This window comes from Mytilus galloprovincialis, chromosome 9 (assembly GCF_965363235.1).
Source record: "Mytilus galloprovincialis chromosome 9, xbMytGall1.hap1.1, whole genome shotgun sequence".
Taxonomy (NCBI): Eukaryota; Metazoa; Mollusca; class Bivalvia; order Mytilida; family Mytilidae; genus Mytilus; species Mytilus galloprovincialis.
Genome location: NC_134846.1, coordinates 1,607,841 through 1,633,514, shown reverse-complemented (window position 1 = coordinate 1,633,514; position 25,674 = coordinate 1,607,841). Strand labels below are relative to the sequence as shown.

Genomic DNA, 25,674 nt, shown 5'->3' with positions numbered 1-25,674 from the left:
AGATCTTTTGGACATGTATATTGACAAATAACAGATACATGTATTGACTGAACATAACAACACTAAAAAAAAACGCATCAAAAACTCTTCCCATGCAATTTGAATTATGGAAAAGGGGATTGTTGTTTATTGAACAGAAATAAATGTTGTTGCAAGTAAAGAGCTATATATTGGCAAAACAAAACAATAACATTGTGAAGGGAAATGTGGAATGTGTCAAAGAGTACGACAAATCGACCAAAAAACAGTAAACAGCCGAAGGCCAGATATGGGTCTTCAATACAGCGAGAAAATACACCACCAGAGACATGCTGACTCCTAAACAAAAATGTGTACTAGTTGATAATGGACTTCACACTTAACTCCAAATATATAAATGAACACAAAATAAAAATCATACAAAGCAATAGGTTTTTAATTTTTTGAACTTTTTTTATAAGGATTTCCTATCCTATAAAAAGATATCATTAGCTGCATTTGGCAAGACCTGTCGGAATTTGGGGTCCTCAGTTCTTTTCCACTTCGTGTTTCAATTGGCGCGTAGCGTCACTGATGAGTCTTTTGAAGACGGAACGCACAGCTGGTATACAAATTTTAATCCTAGTATATTATGGATTTATTATTTATACGTTATAATCGAAAAGGTAGTATCAAAAAGTATTTCTTTTAAAAGTATGAAAAAGTATCAGGTAGTGAATATTTACACAGTCAGTGTCAAACAAATCCAAAATATACTGTCTTCCATGCATCGTTTAACATCCGTTAGTTCGATGTCTTTTGTCGTCATTTTATTTATATTAAAATCTATATAGACATTTAAAAGTACAAAGTGTGAATGTTTCATTGAGTTTGGTGTGTGAGCCAAATTATTGATGTGGGAGGTTATTAAAAAACAAACCTGTAGGATATATCAATCTGGATAGTATATTTTAACAGCAAGATGTGGAACAGAACTTACTCGTACAATTTTGAGACTGGTAAATCCGTGTATTTCCATACCTATGACTATGTCGTGTTTGGAATAACGTTAGGATTGTCTGCTTCTATTGGCCTTTTCTATGCCATAAAAGATCGGAAGAAGAAGAGCGAGAATGAGTTCCTCCTGGCTGGACGTAACATGTCTGTGTTTCCAGTAGCATTGTCTCTGATGTCCAGTTTTATATCAGCTGTAACATTGTTAGGAACACCAGCAGAGATGTACCGGTACAATACCATGTACTGGTTTATAGTGTTTGGGTTTCTGATCTCAGTTATTTTGTCGAATACCATTTATATTCCAGTTTTCTACAATCTTGGAATTACTAGTGTTTTTGAGGTAACTATGTTCATGTTGTATTTTATAATCAGAGTTCGGTTAGGGAGCTACCATTTGATTTTTATGGGGGGGAGGGGGGCTAGGATGATAAATTTTGTCCTGCATTTTTTTTTAGCTGTAATCTCTGTCCTACCTTTTTATTTTTCACTCTAGTCGGTCCTGCCTTTTTTTTTTAGTTTATCCTGATTTTTTTTACCTAAATTGTCGTTCTGACTTTTTTTTTTTGCAAGTGTCACATCCTGCCTTTTTTTTTTACTCAAAACTTCTGTCCTGCCTATTTTTTCAAATTTCATCCATAGTACGTGGATTGTTGATAGCTTTTTCTTTGAAACGTCGACCAGTTTGCTATTAGTCCAACGTGTATGAAACAAAACTATGCTAGGAGGGACGTTTGAAATATTCAGTTTGATTCGGTACACACTCAAACTAACGCTCCTAGTATAATTTATGTTAAATTTTTTTGGTTTGATTCGGTACAAATTTTACCACCGATCCCTCTCGTCCTTTCCGCTTACTAACTTACGGAAACACTATACGGATTAAGAAGTCACGGTGATGGCGTATATGATGGAGTATTGATATTTACGCTAACACACTGTAGAAGCGTATACAAATACAAGTGTTGTTGTTTACATATTAAGATAAGATAGTGTTTATCGAACCATGCCAAAATGGCCAAAATAAGTGTCGATATGAATACTTATGAACAGTTCAACAGCTATGAAGTTGTTTGCCCGAGGTTACTTATCATTATTTTACAATACTTGTTGTACTATACTGTCATGTATAAGTACAAAATGTAGACAGATAAATATAATCACGTGTTGCTTGTTTCTGAACATTTTTGCCACCATGTGGTTTACTAATGCGTAAGACATGTAAAATGTTTTTATTTAACAGTAAGAAATTGTTTACACTAACAGACAAAATTAGATTTGACATATATTTTTAAATACAGTTCAATTTTTTTAAAGGATTTTGTTTTCACATGTAAATTATCAGACAGGTATATTTTGCAAGCATATTAAAATGGTGAAGACTTTGACCTATAATGGTTTACTTTTACAAATTATGACTTGGATGGAGAGTTGTCTCATTGGCGCTCATCTTCTTATATCTATGTGTTGTACAACATTAGTTAGAATGATATTTTACTCACATGAATTTCAATATAATCATCATAATATCACAAGTCAACAGAAACCTTGGAATAATTCCGTCATTAAAACTAACAAAGTAATCCATTGCAAATGTAAATAAAACGCTTCTTCAGAAGATGGTGTACATTGCATTTTGGCGAAAGCTGAATTTTGGCAAAATGGAGGTGTTCATTGTTTATGTCCTTTTCGTGGGACTATTCTGTTTCTAATAAAAACGATTCATGTTAAAACATATGCACACATGTACATTTTATATGTAGAAGAAAACATACATTGCAACTCATCATGTCAATGATGTTTTACAGTATATTTATCTCAGATTTGGAACTTTGGTACGAGTTATTGCCTGTATCCTCTACATGATAATGATGGTAACTATAAATTGCCTTTTCACTCTTTTTCTAGATCTCAATTTACAACGTATTCATCATTGCAAACTTTCCAATTATAATGTTTTATGATTTGGAACAATATTCACACTAGCAATATTTGAAATGCAGGTTCTTGTGATTACTACGTCAACTTTGATTCCAACTAGTTATCTGCATAACGGATGCCGAATGTAATAGTTTAATTCTCTGTAACTATACATTTACAAATTTACAAAAAAATAAACATTGTTAATCTCAAAAGTAGTATACAAGTAAATGATAAAAACGCTGAATACCTGGTATTTCATTTTTTGTTGTTTTATTTCAGCTTATCTATATGGCAATAGTATTATACGGTCCATCTTTAGCTTTAAATGCAGGTATTGTTATTGTCTTGATATTAATTAGTTTATATAATTATACCCTACTTTAGCTTCCTTAAATCATACTCTTTCTTCCTTTGTATTAACAGAAATGATTAAAAGAACGTCGCTATTAAATGTCGCAACTCCCAGTGCAGTTAAACAAGATGGAATACAATTTGAGTGTGTATGTGTGGAGGGGGAGGGGTATACCTTGTATACACAAACATTAAAAAAAGGGGGGAAAATATTCTATATTTAATTTTTTTGTATGTCGAAAAATAAACCATCTTAGAGATAGGGTACTTGTCGAAAATTACCAGTGATGACACCAAATTTTTTTTGAAATATACCTCTGACTGTGAAGGAATTAATTTTGCTATTTGGCTATCTAGTTTCTCCAAAAGAAGGATTGAAACGAAATTATGTTAAACACTGTACATTTATTAGAAATAAGGGCTCTAAGCGCTTTAGTCGGCACTTCTAGATCTTTTTATTGCACAAATGAAAAAGAAAAAATAGGCAGTAAAAGTTTTTACCGTTTCGTAATTTCGGGGAATTGTGAAAAAAATAAAATTGTCGATAACTTATAACTTAATATAAACTTTGAAATGTGCCGGTTTATTTCATATTACCAACACTAACAGGACCAATCTGACTGCACTAAATGCGCATTTACAAAAAAAAAGTCTATTCAGTGGTAATCTGGCTCGAGACCAAATAATATGAAAAAGTGAATCTTTTACAGACTTGGAAGAGCTAATAAATCGCAAACGTTACAAGGTTAATCCAATTATCAGTGGAAGCAATATGAGCTATACTTGAAGGAAATGATTTCTTTGATTTAAAAAAAACGAGAATTTTTAAACAGCAAATTTTGGAAAACATAAATAGAAACATAAAGGTATGACTGCCAATGAGACAACTGTTCAAATAAAGTGGATGCAAGCAATAATAGGCAACACTATGGCCTTCATCAATGAAAAAAAACGTATCATATTAATTTCTGGAAATATAAATTCCCTCTGTAAAGTATTCTGCTCTCAATTTCAAATTAACATTTTCAGTAACCGGAATTAGCCTCTGGGGATCAATGATAGCAGTATGTGCGGTCTGTACACTGTATACAGCTTTGGTATGTTTTTTCAAATAGTATAACTAATATTTGTAAAAATAAACAGTAAATAAAAATAATGACATGGTAGGAATGGTATAACTACCAATGAGAAAACTATCCACCAGAGTTCAAATGACGCAGATGTTAAAAAATACAGATTATCTTATTACCATCAACAATGAGAAAGATACAAACCGTATAGTCGGCCATAAATGACACCAACACAATGTGAAACAATTTTAATTAGAAAACAAAAAGCCTAATTTATTAAAAAACAATTCATGGAAAACATTATTTATATGAACCATAACAACAACCTTATAGCCGACCCCTGACTTGGGACATGTACATTAAGAATTTAATTGGCGGGGTCAAACACTTTTGTAATCGTTAAATCTTATATTATTTTATTAATTTAAAGGTTTTACTTTGGCTATATTTATAGGGAGGTTGAGATCTCACAAAACATGTTTAACCCCGCCGCATCGTTATGCACCTGTCCAATTCCTGGCGTTGTGCTGTTTTTCCTTTTTGATTAGGTTGTTTTCCCTTTGAAATATTTCCCGTTTCCATTCTTATTATTTTTTATTTAAAGAGCTAATTGTGATTTATCCTTCCTTCCCTTAAAGTAAATTGTCTATTCAGAGCTACCTAACTTGATGTTAATTGTCTATTCAGAGGTACCTAACGTCATGTTAATTGTCTATTCAGAGTTACCTAACGTGATGTTAATTGTCTATTCAGAATTACCTAACGTGATGTTAATTGTCTATTCAGAGTTACCTAACGTGATGTTCTATGTGCATTCAACTATTATTAGAATTCAACCCCTCCGCATTTTTTCTCATGTCCCAAGTCAGCAGGCTCTGGCCTTTGTTAGTCTTGCTTTTAATTTTAGTTCATTTATATGATTAGGAGTTTAGTGTAACTTTCATTTGCATTGACCTTGTACACATTTTGTTTATGGCCATGTTAGCCCCCGGATGCGGTATTTTCTCGTTGTGTTGAGAACCATTTGAGGTCATCGTCTGTTTTCTGGCCTTTGGTCGGGTTGTTGTCTCTTTGACTTATTCTCCGTCTCCATTCTTACTTCACACACGCAAACAAATTGTCTCTGTCCATATTGCTTAACCAATAGAATAACTTGTACATTAAATTATTTAATGTACTAATTCCAGGGCGGCATGAAAGCTGTAGTATGGACTGATACTATACAAGTACTGATTATGTTTTCTGGAATGCTAATACTTCTGATATTCGGGTGCAAAAAGCTAGAAGGTTTAGATGTAGCATGGCGAGTTGCTGACGAAAATGATAGAATCAAGTTCTTCATGTAAGATTTGTATTTGTATGTACATTAAGGATGTTTGTTTGTCATGTTTTGGATTTTTTGTCAGATTTTCGAAATCCTCAGGTTTATCCATTTGAATGCCTTAAAAAATTGCACGAACTCCCATTTTTCAATTGATAAATCTTTTACATGTATAATTATAAGCCATTTGTTAAAGTCTTATAAAATCTTATTTTTTTTTAATAGTTTTTGAGAACATTATCTGTTCAGTGATAAAGCTATTAAAAATCAAGAGGGAGCATTTTCCCGCCAAAATTTAAATGGCCAATATCTCAAACACAAGCACATTGACCCCTATATTTATTTTGTTTTTTTACTTCCTCAATTAATCCCCTATCAATATATACTAGTGTTATGGAAAGCTTTTTATTTTGAAACTGAGCAGCGAACTTCCTTAAGAGCGCAAAAATGTATCGGAATATGAATGGTAAGAGAATCCCAAAATTCAAGATAGTAAGGTTCTTATTGTTTTGTTTAGAGATAATATTAAGAAAGCAAAAATCACTGCAATTAGTACAAATATATGAACGGGTTTATCAAACGAAAACGAAAAAAGTAAAACAAAAATCGAAAACAAGCCTGCTCTCTCTGCATTCTTATTTTTTTCTTTCAATAAAAAAAATCCTTAGAAATAATCTTTTTTATTAATGATATAAGGATAACTTAGGAAAAGAATATCAAGGAAAGGTAACAGGAACTCAAATTTTAATTTTTTATTGTTCAGTCCTTTTCCATTTCAATTCCGAAAACAATATTTATAGAAAAAAATCGCAATGTTTTATAGAACAACACTATTTAGTCTAGTTGGATTACAATAGGTAACACAAAAAGGACAGTATGTGTTTTTTTTTTTTTTTTATTTTCATGATAAAACCGAATATCTACCGAAACCGAACAAAATCCCAAAGATGTTCGGTTTAAACAGGTTTCACTGTATATATTTTCAGTTTGAATCCAGACCCGTCCGAGAGACATTCCGTTTGGAATATGATAGTTGGTGGTGGATTTATATGGACAGGTGTATATGGTATAAATCAAGCACAGGTGCAAAGGGCTGTTTCATTTTCCTCACTTTCAAAAGCTAAATTGTAAGTACTTTACATTGAACTATCCGCAAAGCTTAGTTGTTAAAAATGTGTTCCAGATACGGAGCCTGTTGATGATGAATTCAGTCAACAAGTAATGTTACAAATTGTGAATTGGATGGAGAGTTGTCTCCTTGGAACTCATACCACATCTTTTTTTATCTATATACCCTATCAAGTTAGGAGAGCTTTCAATATAACAATGAAGTCCTGTGATCCGTGTATAAGTAGATAGTACAATATATTTTGATATATAGATCAAATTAAAGGGTTACAAAAATTACTTACTCTGAAAACGCTTATTTTTAACCATAGGATGGAAAAAATAATGGGGTCAGTGAAGGAACTTAGTGCGAAACAGCATTGTTTGTAAACAAGGTAACGCGAATTTCCCAAAAATACCTCATGCACATATGTTTTGATTGTTGAAAAAGTAGGGCTTCTGACATTTGTACTTACGTGAATGATTTTTGGAATTTTATGATTTCTATGTGTGAACCAGGTTTAAATTTAATTCAAGGAAAAGGTTTGTATTGACGTCAATGAGAGATTTTGAACCGATTTTACCCTTACAATAACAATATATACAATCTGTTTTCATTCATACAAAACGGTTTCGTTTTTTCAATCTTTATTTACAGCGAAAACAATCGATATAGTATGGAAGAACAAAATATAACAACAAACACAAAGGGGAGGTATTAACTTTTTTGTTTGTTTTCATGTTTGTGTATACCCGATACTGCCTAACACATAATATTACCAATATATATTTTCAGATCATTATGGGTAAATTTGGTGTGTATCGTATCCATCCTGTCATTGGTCTGTCTTGTTGGAGTAGTTATGTTCGCTTATTATAGCACGTGTGATCCAGTGCTAGCAGGAATTGTGACAAAATCCGATCAGGTAGGTGTATTCCTCCCATACATTTGTTTAAAATTATATACAAAAAAAATCAAAAATACCGAAGTCCAGGGGATAATAAAAACGGAAAGTCCTTTAAAAAATAACAAAACTAAAAGCTCCAACACATCAAGCGAATGGCAAACAACTGTCATATCCCTGACTTGGTTGCTGCAGTTCCTAATGTAGAAAATGGGGATCAAACCTGGTTTTATCGCTAAACTCGACATGTATAATAGTCGCTTCTTGGCAACAATGTGTTAGCAAAACGAATAGATAGATAATAGGGCATAAACGTAAACAAAATGAGGTACATCAATACAATCATTGATCTTCGCTCAGGAAAAGTATACATTTAGATATATAAATGACAAAACTAAGATAGACGGTGATACTTTTTTGTATTAAAGCAGAACAAAATAGTAATTTCATATTTTTAACATGTATTTCAAGAATACCAAGAATGCAAATAAACTCATCATTGATACCTGGATTGAACTTTTTATATTTGCGACAGACATGCGTTTCAAACCTTTCAAATCAAAACAAAACACTCACAAAACAGTTCGTATACGCCCTGTGTAGTGCTGGCACGTAAGAAATGTTTACCAATGTCACGAGATGTTTCCGTCTAAGTTTTAGAATGACAGTATTTTAAAAGAATTAATCTGAAATTAATTTCAGTGTATTTTATTAAAATTATAATTATAATCAATTGAACTATTTTTTGTTTAATAAATATATACTTCTTGATTTGTAAATACTTTCTTACTCTCTCAATCTGAAATAAAGTCCTATCGGTTTTTCAATGAGTCGACCGACTAAACATATCAATGAATTTTATCAAACGGCAAAATTAAAAGCTCGAACACATCAAACCTATGGATACAACTGTCATATGCCTGACATCAATTTATTTTCCAATGCTGCATCCAGTTATAATGCCTGCCTGCTTTGTTTTACTTTTTTAATCAGTTGATACCTTTATTTGCTATGGACGTAGTAGGAGATTGGCATGGACTTCCCGGATTGGTAATATCGTGTATTTTCAGTGGAAGTTTAAGGTACGTCTTCATTAAAGAAATATACCAAAGGGACCATTCAAACTCATTAGTCGGAAATAAACTGACAATGTCATTGCATAAAATGAAAAAAGACACATCAATAGAAAACAACATATAAATAGAATAAAACACAAAACACAACACTTAAATAGAAAACTAAAGACTGAGCAACACTAACCCCACAAAAATTTGGTCGATCTCAGATGATCCGGAATGGTAAGCAAATCCTGCTCTACGTGTGGCACCCATTGTGTACCAATGGATACTCTAATTTTATAATCTTTAACTTAAGAAAAAACATATCAATTACGTTCAGTGTTGAATAACTTTATGTACTGATACATTTCTTCGGCGGAATAAAGATAGTTTCTATCCAACACTGTAAAGTTATCGGGTCGCATTTATTCCAAATTCCAAAGTTTAAATTTCCATTCTCTCTGTTTAAAATTTTTGCGGATCTGTTATCGCCTGTTGGTGACCTTCTGCTGCATGTCTGTTCTATGGTCGGGTAATTGTCTCTTTGACACATTCCCCATTTCCATTCTCAATTTTTTTTTTAATTAAGAAAAAACTAACATCAACTATTTTTGACAGATACATTTGCGCGGAAGAATCGGTACCACGAAAGAAGAGAACAGTAAAAAGTAAAATCACAAAAATACTGAACTTAGAGGAAAATCAATTCGGAAAGTCCATAATCACATAGCAAAATAAAATAACAAAACGCATCAAAAACGAATGGACAAGAACTGTCATATTCCTGACTTGGTACAGGCATTTTCAAATGTAGAAAATGGTGGATTAAACCTGGTTTTATAGCGCTAACCCTCTCACTTTGATGACAGTCTCATCAAATTCCGTTATATTTACATTGATGCGTTAACTAAACAGACACAATAAATAAAACAGTCAAAATATGGGTACATCAGTCGTCATCGTATAACTATTTTAAAAGGAACAATTTAACAGAACACAAAAACATCTATCTACAAACACATTCATTGATTTGTGTGTCTGACGTCAGAAAATTGTAAACGTCACATAGATTTGTCGTTCAATATGCATACAAACAATTTTAAAATTTACATAGGCAATGTTAGCATATGGGCGTTTTTCAATAAAAACGTATTTTCTTGTCCTAGCCACTTTAAAAAAAAATGTGTTTGATCTTTGCAAGTAATTTTTTGTGCAGTCAGTACATTGAATTAGATTTAACATTTTTAAGCAAAGAAACAGTTTATTTTTTTAGAGGGATTGATAAGATATTGACTCCTGAATGGTCCAAAACAACCAAAATGGCATGTCCCTAGACCGCCTGTTCAACATTTATACTCTAAAATATCGTAAACAAATGAAGAAATTAATGGTTTTTTACTTTACATAAGTTCTTTAATAATTCAAAAGTATGTTCAGAGCCAACATATTCTAATAAACAGCTTTCAATATAGGTTTTTTAATTTCAGAAGGTGTGTCCCTCACAAATTGTCCACTACGAAACGAAGTCATTAAAATTTGCCAATAAACAGTTTTATAAAATCAATGTAATTTTTGTTTGCAAGAGTTATAAACATTAGGGTCTTACAAAAGAAGTGATGCTTTTATAACGGCAATTAAATTGTTCGTAAGAAAAATTGAGCACATCAAATGCACCAGAGTGATACCGTATTTTTGATAATGTCCCCTACGAAACGGGTCAAATCTCCTTCAGTATCTGGTTTTAAAATTATGAAAAAAATATCAGTGTACAGCTTGATAAATGCTTTGATGAATACAATCAGTCTTGTTACTATTGCAATATAGGGATTGTGGGGAAAAAATAAAGCATGCGAATACGTCCCTTACGAAACGGTCCCCTACGAAACAAGTATGGGAGAGTGGACACTACCACTACCATGGAGTCTTTTTTTAATCTTTTTTAAATTATATTCGTGCAAAACAAATAACAAGGTTTAGTTTCATGTAATTTTTATTATGTTTTTATTAACATATAATAGGGTTGATGTCAACTACGAAACTTTTTGTCCACTACGAAACAGTTTTGTCCACTGCGAAACGCATCAAAATGTCCACTACGTAACATGAGTTGAACCTTCATATGTGAAGTACTGTCTAATCTTTATCGATAAAAATGATTTTCTAATTCAGAAAAAAATGATATTTTTCTAGTATTTAAAGTAAACAAACTGGAATGTCTATAGGAAACATTTAAAATTGCAAAAAATATGTGTGTTTAGAAGAAGTTTCGTAGGGGACAAAAGTCCCCTACGAAACAGTACACAAATTATGAAAATAATATCATTTTAAAGAATATTTAAGATTGCACTTTTTGTTTACAAACAGGTCTATTATAGAGGTATTCAAAATAACTCTTGAAATTAAATTTTAGACAAGTTGATTTTCCATTTTTTTTAGGTCTGAAATGTACGCTTTTATTGAAAAACGCCCATATAGGGTTAAAAAATCAAAAGTATGTAAGAATATATTTCAGAAATAGACCGAGATTGAAAATAGTCCAAAAGTTATATATAGAATTTATAAGAATCCACAAATAGTTAATTCCACTACGCGATTGACTGATTTTGACGTTTATGGTTCAACGTATTTTGTAATTCATAATAGAAATATATCATAATGACATAAAATAGAACAATTTCATACTGACGGGATCTTTTAAAGTACAGAGTCACGTTATCAGAACCAAAGAAATACAAAAAGTCGCATATATACAAAACACGCCACCAAAAAATGAAAGACAATACAAACACATTGACAAGATGTATAAGTACCGAGTACTTAAACAGTAAAAGTAATATTAATAATAGAACAAAGAACAAAGACAAATGAAAGAACTATAAAACACGTTGTTAAGATGATACGCATAATATATACATCATACTGCATAAGCTATTGCTAATTTAAATGTCACAATTAGTAATCTTACTGGTTTTAATAAAATTAGTTCCTACAACGTAGTGACTGAAATAAAAATTTGGTATTTTGAATAAAATTTCCTTTCGGATTGAAATTTAATGAACTATTTTGTTTTGTTTCAGCACTGTGTCGTCTGGTTTCAATGCAATATCTGCGATTATTTTAAAGGATTTTGTTCTTGTTTGTGCTCCAAATATGCCGACTGGAACAAGGACAATTATTTCTAAATTAATTGGTTGGTATTATTAGATTTTTACAATAATTGTGTTATAACGATCTATTTCTACTAAAGAAACGATATTCAATACTTGTAGACCAGAAGGTGATCTGATATTTTGTAGCTTGATATTTTGCTGAATTTTTAAAGTTTGCCTACACATCTTTGCAATGTTAATTTTTCAAAATAAAAAGAGGCAAATAGTGTCACTCATTCATATATAGTGTTTGTGGTGTATACCTCAATGTAGCATATGTTATCAGTATTGGTGGTGTTTATTTTTAGTTCTCCTAGCTGGTGGAGTCTGTCTCGCTGTTGCATATGTCATGTCACAATTAACGTCCTCCATATTAACGGTAATTATAATTAATGTTATTATCATTGAGTTAAATTTTTGTTTAGAACGAATCACATGTTCGACTGTATTTTCAAGTATAGACGGTGGTACCTAACACTACAGGGAGATAACTCTGTAAAATTAGCTAAACGTTGTGTTGTTAAGGGAATATAAAGCTTCTCAATGATCAAAATTAGTGTTTGTGAAACTGCTATATAACCAGTGTAAATTTTCTTATAAATTGGTTGGTTCAAATGTTTTAACATTTTTATATTTTTGTCAAAGGGTCAAAGTAAATGTTTTGTCAAATTTTTATGAAAATTAAACGAGCCAAATAAATTTTAGTCAAGGTGTTAGGTACCACCTTAATATGGCAGACAGAAAAAAAAAATCTAAAATCAATATTTTGTGACACAATAACAACCAAAGTAGAGAAATCCTGCTTTATTTCAGGCATATTTACAATAATAATATTACAATTATAGCCTTCAGATGCGTTCAATATTATGAAATAACGACATAAAGAAGTATATAGACATTGGGCTTAATCTTCAGTCGATATACTTCTTTCAGTTCAATATACCCTGATATCTACTCATAGAAAAGCTATGATGGTGTTTTGTCAATGTTAAAACCCTCAATTTTTTTGTTAATTATAATAAATAGGATTACTACCATTTTATGAAAGTATGAAACTAGAATATGTAAACAGTTTTAATAAAAACATCAAGATAAACAAAGAAAGCAACAAGATCAATTTCGATATATATACAAGAAAATAAAGCTTGTTGATATTTAGAGTGAGACAGCTATAATTAAAGATTAAAGATTATTTAATTGAGATATTTCAATGTTTTATATATAAAACGAAGATGTCGTATGATTGCCAATGAGACAAATCTCCACAATTACAACATTAATATAAAAGTACCACAAAATACTCGATTTTGATGTTGACTTGAAAAAGTCAGGAGATTGAACTAAAACTGTACTTCAAGCTACATTACACAGCACTGTAATTGAAATGGATTCTTTGAACACTTATTGTGAAGTTGTTTATATTTCCAGGCTACAATCACTATATATGGTCTTCTTGGCGGACCCTTACTTGGAGTTTTCACTCTTGGAATGTTATTTCCATGGGCCAATAAATGGGTAACTACAACTTAGCTGTACATCGGAACAATATTGAATATTGAGAAAGTGTGCAATGTACATTTAATATGTACATTGTAATATATGTCCACCGATCACACAAATAGTCAATCCTGAGACTGAGGCCTATCCGGGTGATACAATTGGGCCACCTTCTTTTCATAAAAGACAACGATTGACGATTTAACCAAAAACAGTTAACCTTTTTCGACTTGGGTATTTGTATGCCCCCGCTGAGGGGCACAACGTGTTACTTTTATCCGTCTGTCCGTCTGTCAGTCCGTCTATTGGCATCTACATACGTCACAAAATTGGTTTCCGTTCTTTGACATAAGTTTGTCTCAACTAAATGTAAAATATAAAACTTATACACAATGAATATTACCATAAAACACACAACAAGTTCTTGATAAATATCCCATTAAAATGTTATATTCTAGCAGGGGCATCATCTATGTGTCACATGAACACATTCTTCATTTAATTTTTTCTTTACTATATAAAACTTCTTACGTATGCAAGTATACTTATGTTTCCTTTGCTGTTTTAGTTTTAGGCTTGATTTGAAGTAGTCTTGATGAAGAGAAATCCAGAAAAGCACCTCCAATGCCCCTTTCTAAATTGTGTACGCTAGACGCGCTCACCAGTGACGCTCGAATTTATCGAACCTTATCCTAAATGAATAGACTGATATTGATGAAATTTCATATAATTGTAGAACAATAACTATGATGCAACTCAGTCTAATATATATGTTCAAAAGGAGATAATCAAGTTAGATTTCTTCATAATTACCACAAGTGGTTATAGTGTCTCGAAAACGCAACTCCTAAACCTCGAGGTGGGTGTGGTTACTATATATATATTAGGAGGTAGGGCTAAGCCGCTTGAATAGTTAACTTTCACAAGAGTGACAAATTTGAAATAAAAATATTCCGCTTGAGAAGTTAACTTTCACAAGAGTGACAAACTTGAATTAAAAATATGCCGCTTGAGAAGTTTACTTTCACAGAGTGACAAACGTGAATTAAAAATATGATAGGTTTGGTGACTATATTACCCTATTTGTCCCACTGTAGGATTACTGGTCAAAATTGTACCTCAATTTAAAGGTCATCCCTGATGATACCTTTATCACAATTCATTTGTTATTCAAGACCCCCAGAGCAGCAGTACAATTACAATTTAAATTAAAGTATACACATAATTGTGGTGATTTTTTTCATTGAACAATTCAAAATTACAATACAAGACAATGAAACTTAAACTATATAGAAGAAGGGAGACAACAAACACAGTATATTTTCTTAAATATAATGAGTGAGTGAACACAATCAGTACCGTTGTATAATTAGAAGAAGATAGTGGGGCTTCTCGTGCTTTATCACTTAATTTTGCTCTTCTAGTCTTTAACAAACTATCTTTTAACTTTATCATTTTGTAATAAACAAATGGATCTTCATTTGACATCAACCATACAAATTTTGATTGGTCATTTAGAGAATTTAAAATTAGTAGAGGATAACTCTAAAATGAAACTGGACCTTTCAGTATTAAGTGATCGACATTGAAGACAAAAATTGAATTCATCCTCAACAATGTCATCATTACATAATTTACAAAATCTTTTGTCTGGGGGTATTCCTTTATGTTATCCCTTTTCTATTTCAAGTTCATGGGCACTGATTCTAAATTTGGTTAACTCATTTATTGTTTTATAATTATTTAACTGTAAATATTTTCAAGGCCAATATTATTGTTTAATAATCTATTGGTTCTTAATTTATTTCATTGCCAGGTTTGTCCTTATTTAATTGGTTAAGCCAAATTTCATCATATTTAATTTGGAGTTTTTTTTAATGATAATTGAATTTATATGAGATTTGTGATTTAACAAATATTCTAAGGTTAAACTAAGATATTTTAATAATGAATAAATGCTTCCCCACCGATTGTCGTTTCATTTTTTAGATAAAATTTTGGACTTTAATACAAAAATGCTTGTTTAATGAGGGAGTTATATTGTTCTGAAAGTCTGACCCAAAATTTAGTCATATTAAGAATAACCTCGAGAGATTGGGGGTAGCGACCCAACTCACCCATCGCTGCTATGATAGTTGATCTTATAGGTACCTGAAAAGAATATTTACAAAAATTAACATGTAATTTTTCAATAACAAGATCTTTGCACATCTAAAAAAAAAACCAGTTATCTCCTTTTGATTGTAACTTATTTGGAGAGAATTGGCCCCCCATTTCTGAGCCATATAATAAAATTGGCTTCAGTATGTGGTCTAAAACATGTTAAAGTGTTTTAACATTAGGTTTAAAATTGGTAAAAAATCTGTTTAATTTTAAAAAAGGCTTTTAATGCTTTATTATAAAAATTTATCTAAACTTAGCATCTGTAAATAAGCCAGATACAGTGAATATAATTCCAAGATAATTATATTTTTTCTCATTATTAAAATAAGCTGACCATTAAATGTAAATTTTTCCTTTATATGCTCCCTGTGTTATTACAAATTAACACTTTGGTTTCTTTCTTATTCATTTCTAGTCCCCATTTATTACAACAATTCATTAAATTTTCTAAACAATTTTGTAAGATCTTGTAATCCCGATGAAATTTTCAGTTAGTGTGTTACTATTAGTTTTTACATATAAACATGTGTTTTTATACATATTTTTAATTACATTATAAAATAAATCGCTCAATCCGAGCTTCCTCAATCTAGAAAATAAGGCTTAATGCCAAACCTTGTCGAAGGTCTTTTTTAAAATAAATAAAACAGGTATAGTGGCGCTTATGTCCCTGGTTAGTGTATTTAACAATCAACGTTTTAGTACAAAAATGTGGTCACTAGTTCTTTTTCCATTACAAAATCCTATTTACTCTGGACCGATTATAATTCTTTTACTTATAAACTTTTCTAATCTACTATTCAGTATTTTTAAAAAGAGTTTTCCTATTCTACTACCTATCGTGATGCCCCTATTTGAGGGGTCATCTTTAGATCCGCCTTTATGTAATGGGACAATAAATCCTCAAGCCTTAGTCCTATTTGCTCTGGACCAACTATATTTATTTTAGTCTAAACTTTTCTAATATGTTATTGCGTATTTTTAAAGAAGAGTTTTCCTGCACACCAACCTATCGTGATACCCCTAAAATTTGATGGGTCATCTTTAGATCCGCCTTTATGTAATGGGATAATAAATCCTTTAGCCAATATTTCAGGAAATTTTCCTGCTGTTACAAAAAATTAATTTAATATGATTAAGTGAATCAATTAGTTCTTTAATTAAGAATTGAATGCTTCTTTTTGTAACTTCATTGGGGTGTAAAAGCGTTGACCGAAGTACATTTTGTATGAAGCGCGGAAGCGCTTCATACTAAAAATGTGCGCACGGTCAACGCTTTTACAACCCTATGAAGTTACAAAAAGAAGCATTCAATACTTATAATTACATTTTTTTTAGCAATGATCATGAAAACACGAATTGTATTATTGTTTTATTTAATTCACCTGTGCACTTTATTGTGGGACCACGTGTTATCATGAAAGAAAAGTTTTATTGAGCAATGCAATTGCTTACGGAATAACACGTGATGTGCAGTTAGCCAATCAGAATAAAGTATCATAATGAAACATACATCAAATGTAATTATTTACATGTAAGACATTTGAAATAAGCTTTTTAAAATAGTGTAACCATCAGAGTTTGATATATACATTAGATGTATCTCCCTTCGTAGTGTCATTACTGAGAGACTGTAGTAAGGCTTAATATTGGGTTAGATTGCTATCTCTCGTGTTGTCAAATTTTACAATAAGATCTTGACGGAACTTTTTATATTTATTTTTCCTAGTTTTTCTATAAAGTTTTAATAAAACTGAGGAAATTCCCTCTCACTATAGGGTCGTTACAGTGTAACCTGCATAATCCGACACCTAAGCATTCAGGTACCCTGCTTAATTCGAAAAGAATTTTTGGTCCCACAGTGTGTCGGATTAGACAAGTTATGCTTTATTATGTTTTCTAAAAAGTTTTTCCTCGTCATCTAATTGTTTACGCATTTTAATTAAAGAAAAATCAAACCACTTTAGTTGTTTCTTTTCCTTTTTAGTATTTGAATTTAAGGAGTTAGGGATTTTAGGTAATATTTGTTTTGAAGATTTATCTACTGCCTCTTATTAGCATATTATATTATTTAGTTTTAATGTCATATTTTGGGAATCAGAGTCATCTGACAAAAAGTTTGATATTTTTTCTAGCATATCATTAGAGATAAGAGCTGTTTGAAATTTTAATGCAGACTCATTATTCCAAATATATTTAGAGGGAGCTATCTGAGAGTATTCACTCTGAGCATATTGTACAGGAACTTTCATATCTATATTAAACATAACAGAGACCTGACTGTGATCAGAAAGATCAGCTAAAACGTCATGAACACTGCTCCCACGAGGATAATGGCAAGTTAATTATCCAATGCCGTTAAAAATTTGAAGCTCCCGTCTGCACACATATATCATTTAATAATTTCCAACGGGTAGATAAGTGCACGTCTTTACTATGACGGACTGATATATCATTATCTTGGTTGTAATTATCATATAAAGGGAGAAGATTATCTTGAGAATTATTATCTATAAAGTCAAGTTCACCAGTCCCAGTTCTTGCATTCAAGTACGTCTCCTGCTGATACAATTTACCCTGCATATGCAGGTTTGAGTGTATATGAATTTAGTGCGCTTATTATCCCCAATGTCTTGTCCCCTTCCTGGTTGTGTTTGTTATCATTTGAAAGCTTATATACTTTTTGTTCAGAGGAATAACAATTATTCTAATCAATGTTTACACAGACACGTTGAACAATATGCACATGACAATTGTTTCTACCTCAGGAATAGATAACATTAGCAGTATTTGGCAAAACTTTAAGGAATTTTTGGTCCTCAATGTTTTTCAACTTCGTACTTTATTTGACCTTTAAACAATTTTTTATTATTATTCGAGCGTCACTAATGAGTCTTTTGAAGACGAAAGGCGCGTCTGGCGTAAATATAAAATTTTAATCCTGTTTTCTATGATGATATTTTGTATATACATATAACTACTACCAATGGAAATCCTTACCCCGTGGATCAAAATTCCTGACTTGACAAACCAGGGTCGAAGAGGAGCGGTTAGAATGGAACTTTTGAATATAGCTAATATGCTAATGCAGAAGCCGATTTATGGGAGACAGCAGAGGGCCCCCTTCCTTTTTTGTTGGAAAAAAACGTTGATTTTTAAGGAAATCACTGAGGCATGACTGAAGCTGGTCCCCTCTAAGGCAGTCAGTGAGTCCCCACTTATGAACATTTCTTGATCCGCCACTGTAACGCATAAAATATGTCGATCATTGATAAAATATTATAGAACTGAAGAGTTGTATTGTCATTTTAGGGCGGATTGTTTGGACTACTTTCATCATTAGCGGTAAATTGCTGGATTGGTTTCGGTGCGTTCATAAATAAGGTAGTTGTCACACCGACGTCTCCAGTTACAACAGAAGGATGCCGGTTGAATCTCACAACTATTGAGACCATCTCTAATATAACAACTACTTCAATTCAAAAACAAGAAGAGTATGTAAATTATAACATCATTTTCAAAATTCTATGAAAAGAGGGGTAGTTGAGTTTTAAAAAAATCCAATAGTTATATATTTTGCAGCCAATATAACAAAAAAAAACACATTTCCTTAAAGTTCAGCATTTTTTTTTTATTGGATTATGTGTGATAATACAGACAAAGAAATGTAATTAAATAGATACTTTCGTCAGCATATCTTTGAGATACCATTTTTTAGCGGGAAAAATGTGTCTGAATTTTTTTTTATAAAATTTAATGGAAGGAGTAAAAGTTCAACTAAATTAGATATTCTTTTGAAATACAATGTAGTTAATTTCAAAAGTGTTATAAAGAACTGTACCGGTATGTAAGATGTTTTATTTTTAAGACAATGCATAAACGATCAAAAAGTTAACCCGAATGATTTAGTCGTTATATTCTGCTGCCTTATGATTGAGTGATAAACAAGTAGGTGAGATAGATTACGCTGAGGGACTGAATTATTCGAGTTATCAAAAAGCTGTTTGAAGTAACAAATATTTCAAGTTGGTACATGACAAACCTTTTTGAGAAGTTATCATGATCATTTACAATTTTATATACTGCAGCTACCTGATTATATACAAGATGTCTTACATCTGGTTCACTGGACTTGGATTGCTGGTGTGTGTGGTATTTGGACTCATCGTAAGCTTTATAACAGGTAAACGACAATAATAAGCAAATCGTAGTCTTCGCGGTCAGCCATATATATTATATACCGTGCAAACATACAATCGAGCCTGTTTGAATTTCACATACAGTTAGGTGCAATCTATCAAACTAAAATGTCCGACATAATTACAAGCTTAACAGAATTGTGTTACAGGTTCCTTTCATTAGATTTGACCGATCATAAATCCATTTTTTTCACGAATAGTACAAACTTCAAATTTTGATATCGAATATGATATATTAAATGATGAATATAGTTCTTCCTACTTGGTTGGTCTTGTTTTCCGAAACAGCATTGTCTAACTTTTCTATAATTCGACAACAAGTTGTTCGAAAACAATGACTCGGGATGCTCTTGGTACAAAGGTGATCAAATAACGAGTCAGTATGGCATACATATGTATATAGATTCTACATTGTACAACTGAATCAAGTGTAATACGATATTTCTCCACTCGATACACTTCAAAGTTTCTATTTGAAACTCAAAGCTTGGCGAGTTTTTAAAATATCTAAAATGTAACTTGCAAGCTAAATATAATAAAATTAACGGTACCAATTGTCTTGCACCAAATGTGCATTTCGACAATACATGTCTCTTCAGTGATGCTCTTGGCCAAAATATTTGAAATCCAAAGCTTATATAAAAGATGAAGAGCTATAATCCAAAAGGTCCAAAAAGTATAACCAAATCCGTGAAAGGAATCAGAGCTTTGCATGAGGAAGATACATTCCTTAATTTATAATAATTTCTATCATTTTGTAACAGCAAATTTTAATAACACAAAAAAGTACTGGCTACGGCTGGTGATACCAAGTGACGGAACATCATATTGCACAATATTCCGTAGTGGAATCTATTTCTCCAATGTTTGTTTGACATCATGAAGGATAATATTATCGTTTATTCAATGATTTACAAAAATGTTCTTGTTTAATATTATTATCAGTAATGATCGCCTCTTTTCGTGACGTCACGTCATGAAAAAGAGGTAGAAAAAACACACTTTGATTACAAAAAAAAAATTAACCGATTGGGATGCGTGTGAATTGGCTAAATTTAAAAAAAATAAAATATACTTTGGCAAATTTCTTATTTTAGTATTTATATTCCTGTTTCCTTCTGCTCCAAAATTGTGCGTCCTTTGCTGTTTAAGCTTCTGTTTGGTTACCAACAGTTGTCATTATAAATGAAATTTGTTTTTGTTCTCTTCTTATTGCATGGTGTATAAATATGTTGAGATAACAATTCTGTATTGTTAGAAATTTGCTGTTTTGATTTCAACAAGCATTACTAAAAGGTTTACGTTAAAGACACAGAAAATACCATTGAATACAGTGTTGTCTCTTTACGTATTACATATCTTTTGAATCGGCATAAATCTAGTCAAGTCATGCCCTTAAAAACTTACTGCTCTTCAGTCGGATTGTTGTCTCTTTAACATAATCCCAATTTACATTTTCAATTATATTACTAACTAAAAATAAAAGTTCTGCTTATATATTTTATCGCTATTTTGTGCATTTTTCCTTTGATCTTTTTTTGTGATGCTTCTCGCTTGAGATGGAAAAATTATCGGTAGAAACTAAGGAGGCTACATGGGCATTGGCGTTGCCAACGAAATTGACATGAAATTGACAACGTCGTCATAGGTAAAATAGGATAAACAGATTATCACTGGTCAACTCATCTCAACTCGATTGATTTTCTCACGTTCGCTGTACCAGCTCAAGCGAGAAAATCAATATCGTTGAGATGATCAACGATAATCTATAAATATATGAATAAAAAGCTGTGGTATGCGTTCAAATAAGACAAAATTCCATCCAAATCTCAATGTATAAAAAGTTAAGTCAGCAATGCTCTTCAACTTTGTACTTTTTTGGCTTTCTAATTAGTTTGATTTGAGCGTCACTGTTGAGTCTTATGTAGACAAAGCGCGTCTGTCATATTAAATTATAAGCCTGGTACCTTTGAGAACTATAAGCAATTATCGGTCAAAGTACGGAATACAACACGGAGTTCAGACTCACATCGAAAAGCAAGCTACAAAAGGCCCCTATAGATTATATGTCTTTTTGAGTTTTTAAATATTTAAAAGCAAACATGATTTTATTATTGACCTTCATAGGAGCAACAGACCCAAAGAAAATAAATCCTGGTTTGATTTGTCCTATATTTGATGAAGTTTTGCCATGCCTTCCTAAGAAAACCAGAAAGAGGCTACATTTTGGTGTTCGTCACGAAGATGTAAGTATTAAAGTTTCGGAAAAGCATCCTATGCTATTAATTAAAAAAATCAATTTCTTTTATTGTTAACTTACTGTAAATTAAACATTAATCTAATTCCAATCACTAAACATTTTCTAGGAATAACTGTTTTACTTTGAAAGGAATTTTTGGACTTCAGACTTATGGTTTAAACGCCAATGATCGTAGTATCGATTAAATGCCTGGTATTTTTAATAGGTTTCTTCAGAATATTGGATCTATGACACTTCTAATGAAATTGAACGGAAGGTAAATTAAAAAAAAAATCATGTTTATTTTTGAACGCTGCCAATAACTTTCAGTATTAAAATAAAGGCAACAGTAGTATACCGCTGTTCAAAACTCGTAAATCTATGGACAAAAAAAACAAAATCGGGGTAACAAACTAAAACTGAGGGAAACGCATTAAATATAAGAGGAGAACAACGACACAATATTAAAATGTAACACACACAGCAACGGACTTAGCATTAGACAAAATCTGATGAGAATAACCAATATAACATCAAAACCAAATACATGAATTTGGGATACACAAGTACCGTGACACGTCTTATAGTAATGTGAATTCACACTCAAATATAAGAGAAGAAAACAAACGACACAACGGAAACACAACCTAAAAATGTTACACACACAGTAACATGCTGATAAAAACGCTTTTATGAGATATATTTATTTTGTAGTTTGTAAAGTTTTCCAAAGATAATCCGAAAACAATAGAGATAGGAGGAGGGTATGATAGAACATTATACATAGCAGAAAACACAGATAAAATACCCCATGATGCAATCCGTGGTTTCCCGAAACATTTTGAAAATTCAGACTATAACACTAGACTTTGATTTGAGAATATGATTTTGTATCTATACTAATTTGTATCCTTATAAAAATTTTAAATCAAAACCACAATTTCCTGTTCATGCACATCAGAAGACCATATTTAATTTCAAGTTAGAAAAGATTTCACTATTCTGTATATACTGCATAAACAACCCATTATACATTGTATTTTGAACTTAAATTCAGCAGATTTATTTAATTTTTGGAAACATCAGGGTCGTGATCAATATCGTAGCATATGCGTAGCGGCTACGTAGCTGCTATTAATATATATATGTAGAAACTAGACTAGCTACACGTTCAATAGTCATAAATCTAAGTAGCCCTGTGTAGCCGAAACGATATAGAACGCAACCCTGAACAAACATTCTATCGACCGTGAAGTTTAGTGAAACGTATTTGAACTAATAAAATGGAAACCAAGACTACAAAAAGTGCAGTATGCAATACTAGCTGAAACCGAGCGGTGCATAAATGTAAAAATAAGAAGATATGATGAGAATTCCAATGAGACAACTATCCACAATTTCGATGATGTAAGTTATTATATGTAACCAACAATGAGATGAAACTAACCCTAAAGCCGGCTATAAAAGGACCGATCTGAATAATATGAATCAATTCAATTGAGAAAACTTTTATAAAAAACAAAATAAGAATTATGACAGACATGCCCCAACGGCGCCCACTGAACTACAGGTTCGTGACTTGGGACATGATCTTGAAGAACTTAAAGGGGTTAAACATGATTGAAGGCGCCAAATTGTTTTTCTAATAAAACAGTACAGTGTGTTATGATCGATCAAAATTGCTCATATTTAATAGAAAAAAAATATTTTCAAAACCTGGAATCTTGTATAATCATTATTTCACGTCTTTACGTTTTATTGTTTAATCATTGCTTTTGTATATTGTATAATATTGTGTTTTATGTCAAGCTTAAATTATGTGTTTGGCTTTTGGAAATAAAATACGTATACGGACATATGGAAATAATCAGCAGTAATTTAATCTAATTAAGTTTATAATAAAACTAATGCTAATAGTTGTATAATAAAAAAAAACTTTTTTTATGACTTTTAAAAATATATATAAAATAGCATATTAAGCAAAAATGAAATACAAGAATACGAAAAATTACGTCATCATGATAACACAATGGTCATGGCAGGATGTATAAATACCGAAGCCAACCAAAATGATATTACCAAAATTGACTTAACAGTAAAGATTAGAAATAAACAATGACAAGTAAGAAGAACATTATAACAAGTAATAAAGATGATAAACAACGTCGTTTCCTAGAATCTATATTTCAAGACCATGATGTAAAATTTGTGAAGTTGATACGGTATATTTATCAGCAAGATCTTGGTATACATCTTCTGATGAATTTGTTTTAGGAAAAAGGATAATACGTTTTTTTAACATTACCCTGTTTCATGATCAACTTTCCACTCAGACACTGGTACGTTTCAAAAATATTGAATAGCAGCAACAAACTACTGAATACCACGTTTGAGTTTGGAAGTTTGCATGATATATGCAGGTGAAGTTGGTATTATGTTGCTTAGGTAAGGTAAATTTCTAGTTTCAAAATTTGAATTTGTCGTAGATTCGGATACTGTAAGAACCGCCTATGTTAAATTCGATGTATACGTCTAACAAAAGAGGCTGACGGAGCCCTGTTTAGCTCTGATGAATATTTCTTTTTTGTTTTTCTTTGTTGGTATATTTGATTGGTTTTACAGTTGACTGCCAAAGCCAACATTTTGACATTTTTATTTTGTTGACACATTGTAATCAATATAATAGAATTTGATGCGAGTGTCATACAAGTGAGAGGTTAAGCTAGCTATTAAACCAGGTTTAGTACACCAAAATCTATGTAAGAAAATGCCTGTACCAAGTCAGGAATATGACAGTTGTTATCTAATCGTTTGATGTGTTAGAGCTTTTGATTATGTCACATGATTAGGGACATTCCGTTTTGAATTTTCCTTGGAGTTTGTTATATTTTACTTTTTAACGGAACCCAAAATGTTCGGATTGTTAATGAAATGAACATCATCAATGTATCTGAATGAGGTATTGAATTATCTGACTTCTTCGATCTTCATGTTTTAAATAAGTATCTTTCGTATGCAAATAGGCAACATAGTTCGTTTCCATAGGAATGCTGACAATTTGATGAGAAAGACTATCTTAAAATTCAACAAATATGTTGTCAATAAGAAACTCTAGCATACTGATCACTTGTTCCTCGTTGTAGCATGTTTTGCCTTTTTGTTCAGTATTAACAAAATATGTTGTCTGATATCTCAAAGGGGAAGTAATTCAAATAGTAAAAATAATTATAAAGGAATGTTAAAATAGTTGCAGTTTTAATTTGTAGCGAGTTAATAATTTCGATGTCATCATTTTTTTATTTATTTTTTTCAATTACAATTGAACTTTTTATATGAATTCAAGATTTCAGTTATGTTGACCTTTAATTTACATGTAACTATTTTGAAAAAGTACACAAACGTTCCAGACTGTACGCGTAGGGTCCACATACTGATAGGGTCTGGAACAAATACAGATAGTCCACCTTACAAGAACGTTTTAACGCACTGTCAAATATTATTTGGTCGATTGATTGATGTTCAACAATGGGAGCACACATGGGTTATGGCGAAAGAACATCTTTTTTTTTCTCCAGAAAGCACAATGTAAAGTGGTCCATAAATCCACAAAATAATTATATCGATGAATATAACACTGTGATTATATAAGAGTGTTACGGCCAGAAACCACAGAAAATATTACGTTCAATAGGTCACAATATCTATATCATAACAGGGGAA

The 25,674-nt window shown here is 31.6% G+C and overlaps 1 protein-coding gene across 2 annotated transcripts; it reads left to right on the top strand.

The window, feature by feature from the left end:
- The first annotated feature begins 799 nt into the window (after window positions 1-799).
- LOC143044213 (sodium-coupled monocarboxylate transporter 1-like) lies at window positions 800-23,862 on the top strand. 2 transcript variants are annotated; one of them, XM_076216138.1, is made up of 15 exons: window positions 800-1,315; window positions 2,781-2,846; window positions 3,175-3,226; window positions 4,276-4,343; window positions 5,504-5,658; window positions 6,624-6,764; window positions 7,541-7,670; window positions 8,643-8,731; window positions 11,785-11,897; window positions 12,165-12,235; window positions 13,285-13,371; window positions 18,829-19,010; window positions 19,605-19,699; window positions 21,843-21,961; window positions 22,669-23,862. In XM_076216138.1, exons 1-15 carry the CDS (start codon window positions 941-943, stop codon window positions 22,825-22,827), a joined length of 1,902 nt encoding a protein of 633 aa, XP_076072253.1. In that variant the 5' UTR covers window positions 800-940; the 3' UTR covers window positions 22,828-23,862. The 2 variants fall into 2 exon arrangements, with proteins under 2 accessions (XP_076072253.1, XP_076072254.1); XM_076216139.1 differs by lacking the exon at window positions 2,781-2,846 and having other exon boundaries at window positions 802-1,315; window positions 22,669-23,859.
- Window positions 23,863-25,674: the final 1,812 nt, after the last annotated feature.

What these genes read in the sequence shown, in the direction of transcription:
- LOC143044213 (XM_076216138.1), top strand. Translation starts at nt 941, where the DNA reads ATGTGGAACAGAACTTACTCGTACAATTTTGAGACTGGTAAATCCGTG. An exon ending in TCACTTTCAAAAGCTAAATT is followed by an intron (nt 6,765 to 7,540) that starts GTAAGTACTTTA and finishes ATATATTTTCAG; the next exon opens with ATCATTATGGGTAAATTTGG. An exon ending in TCAATTCAAAAACAAGAAGA is followed by an intron (nt 19,011 to 19,604) that starts GTATGTAAATTA and finishes TATATACTGCAG; the next exon opens with CTACCTGATTATATACAAGA.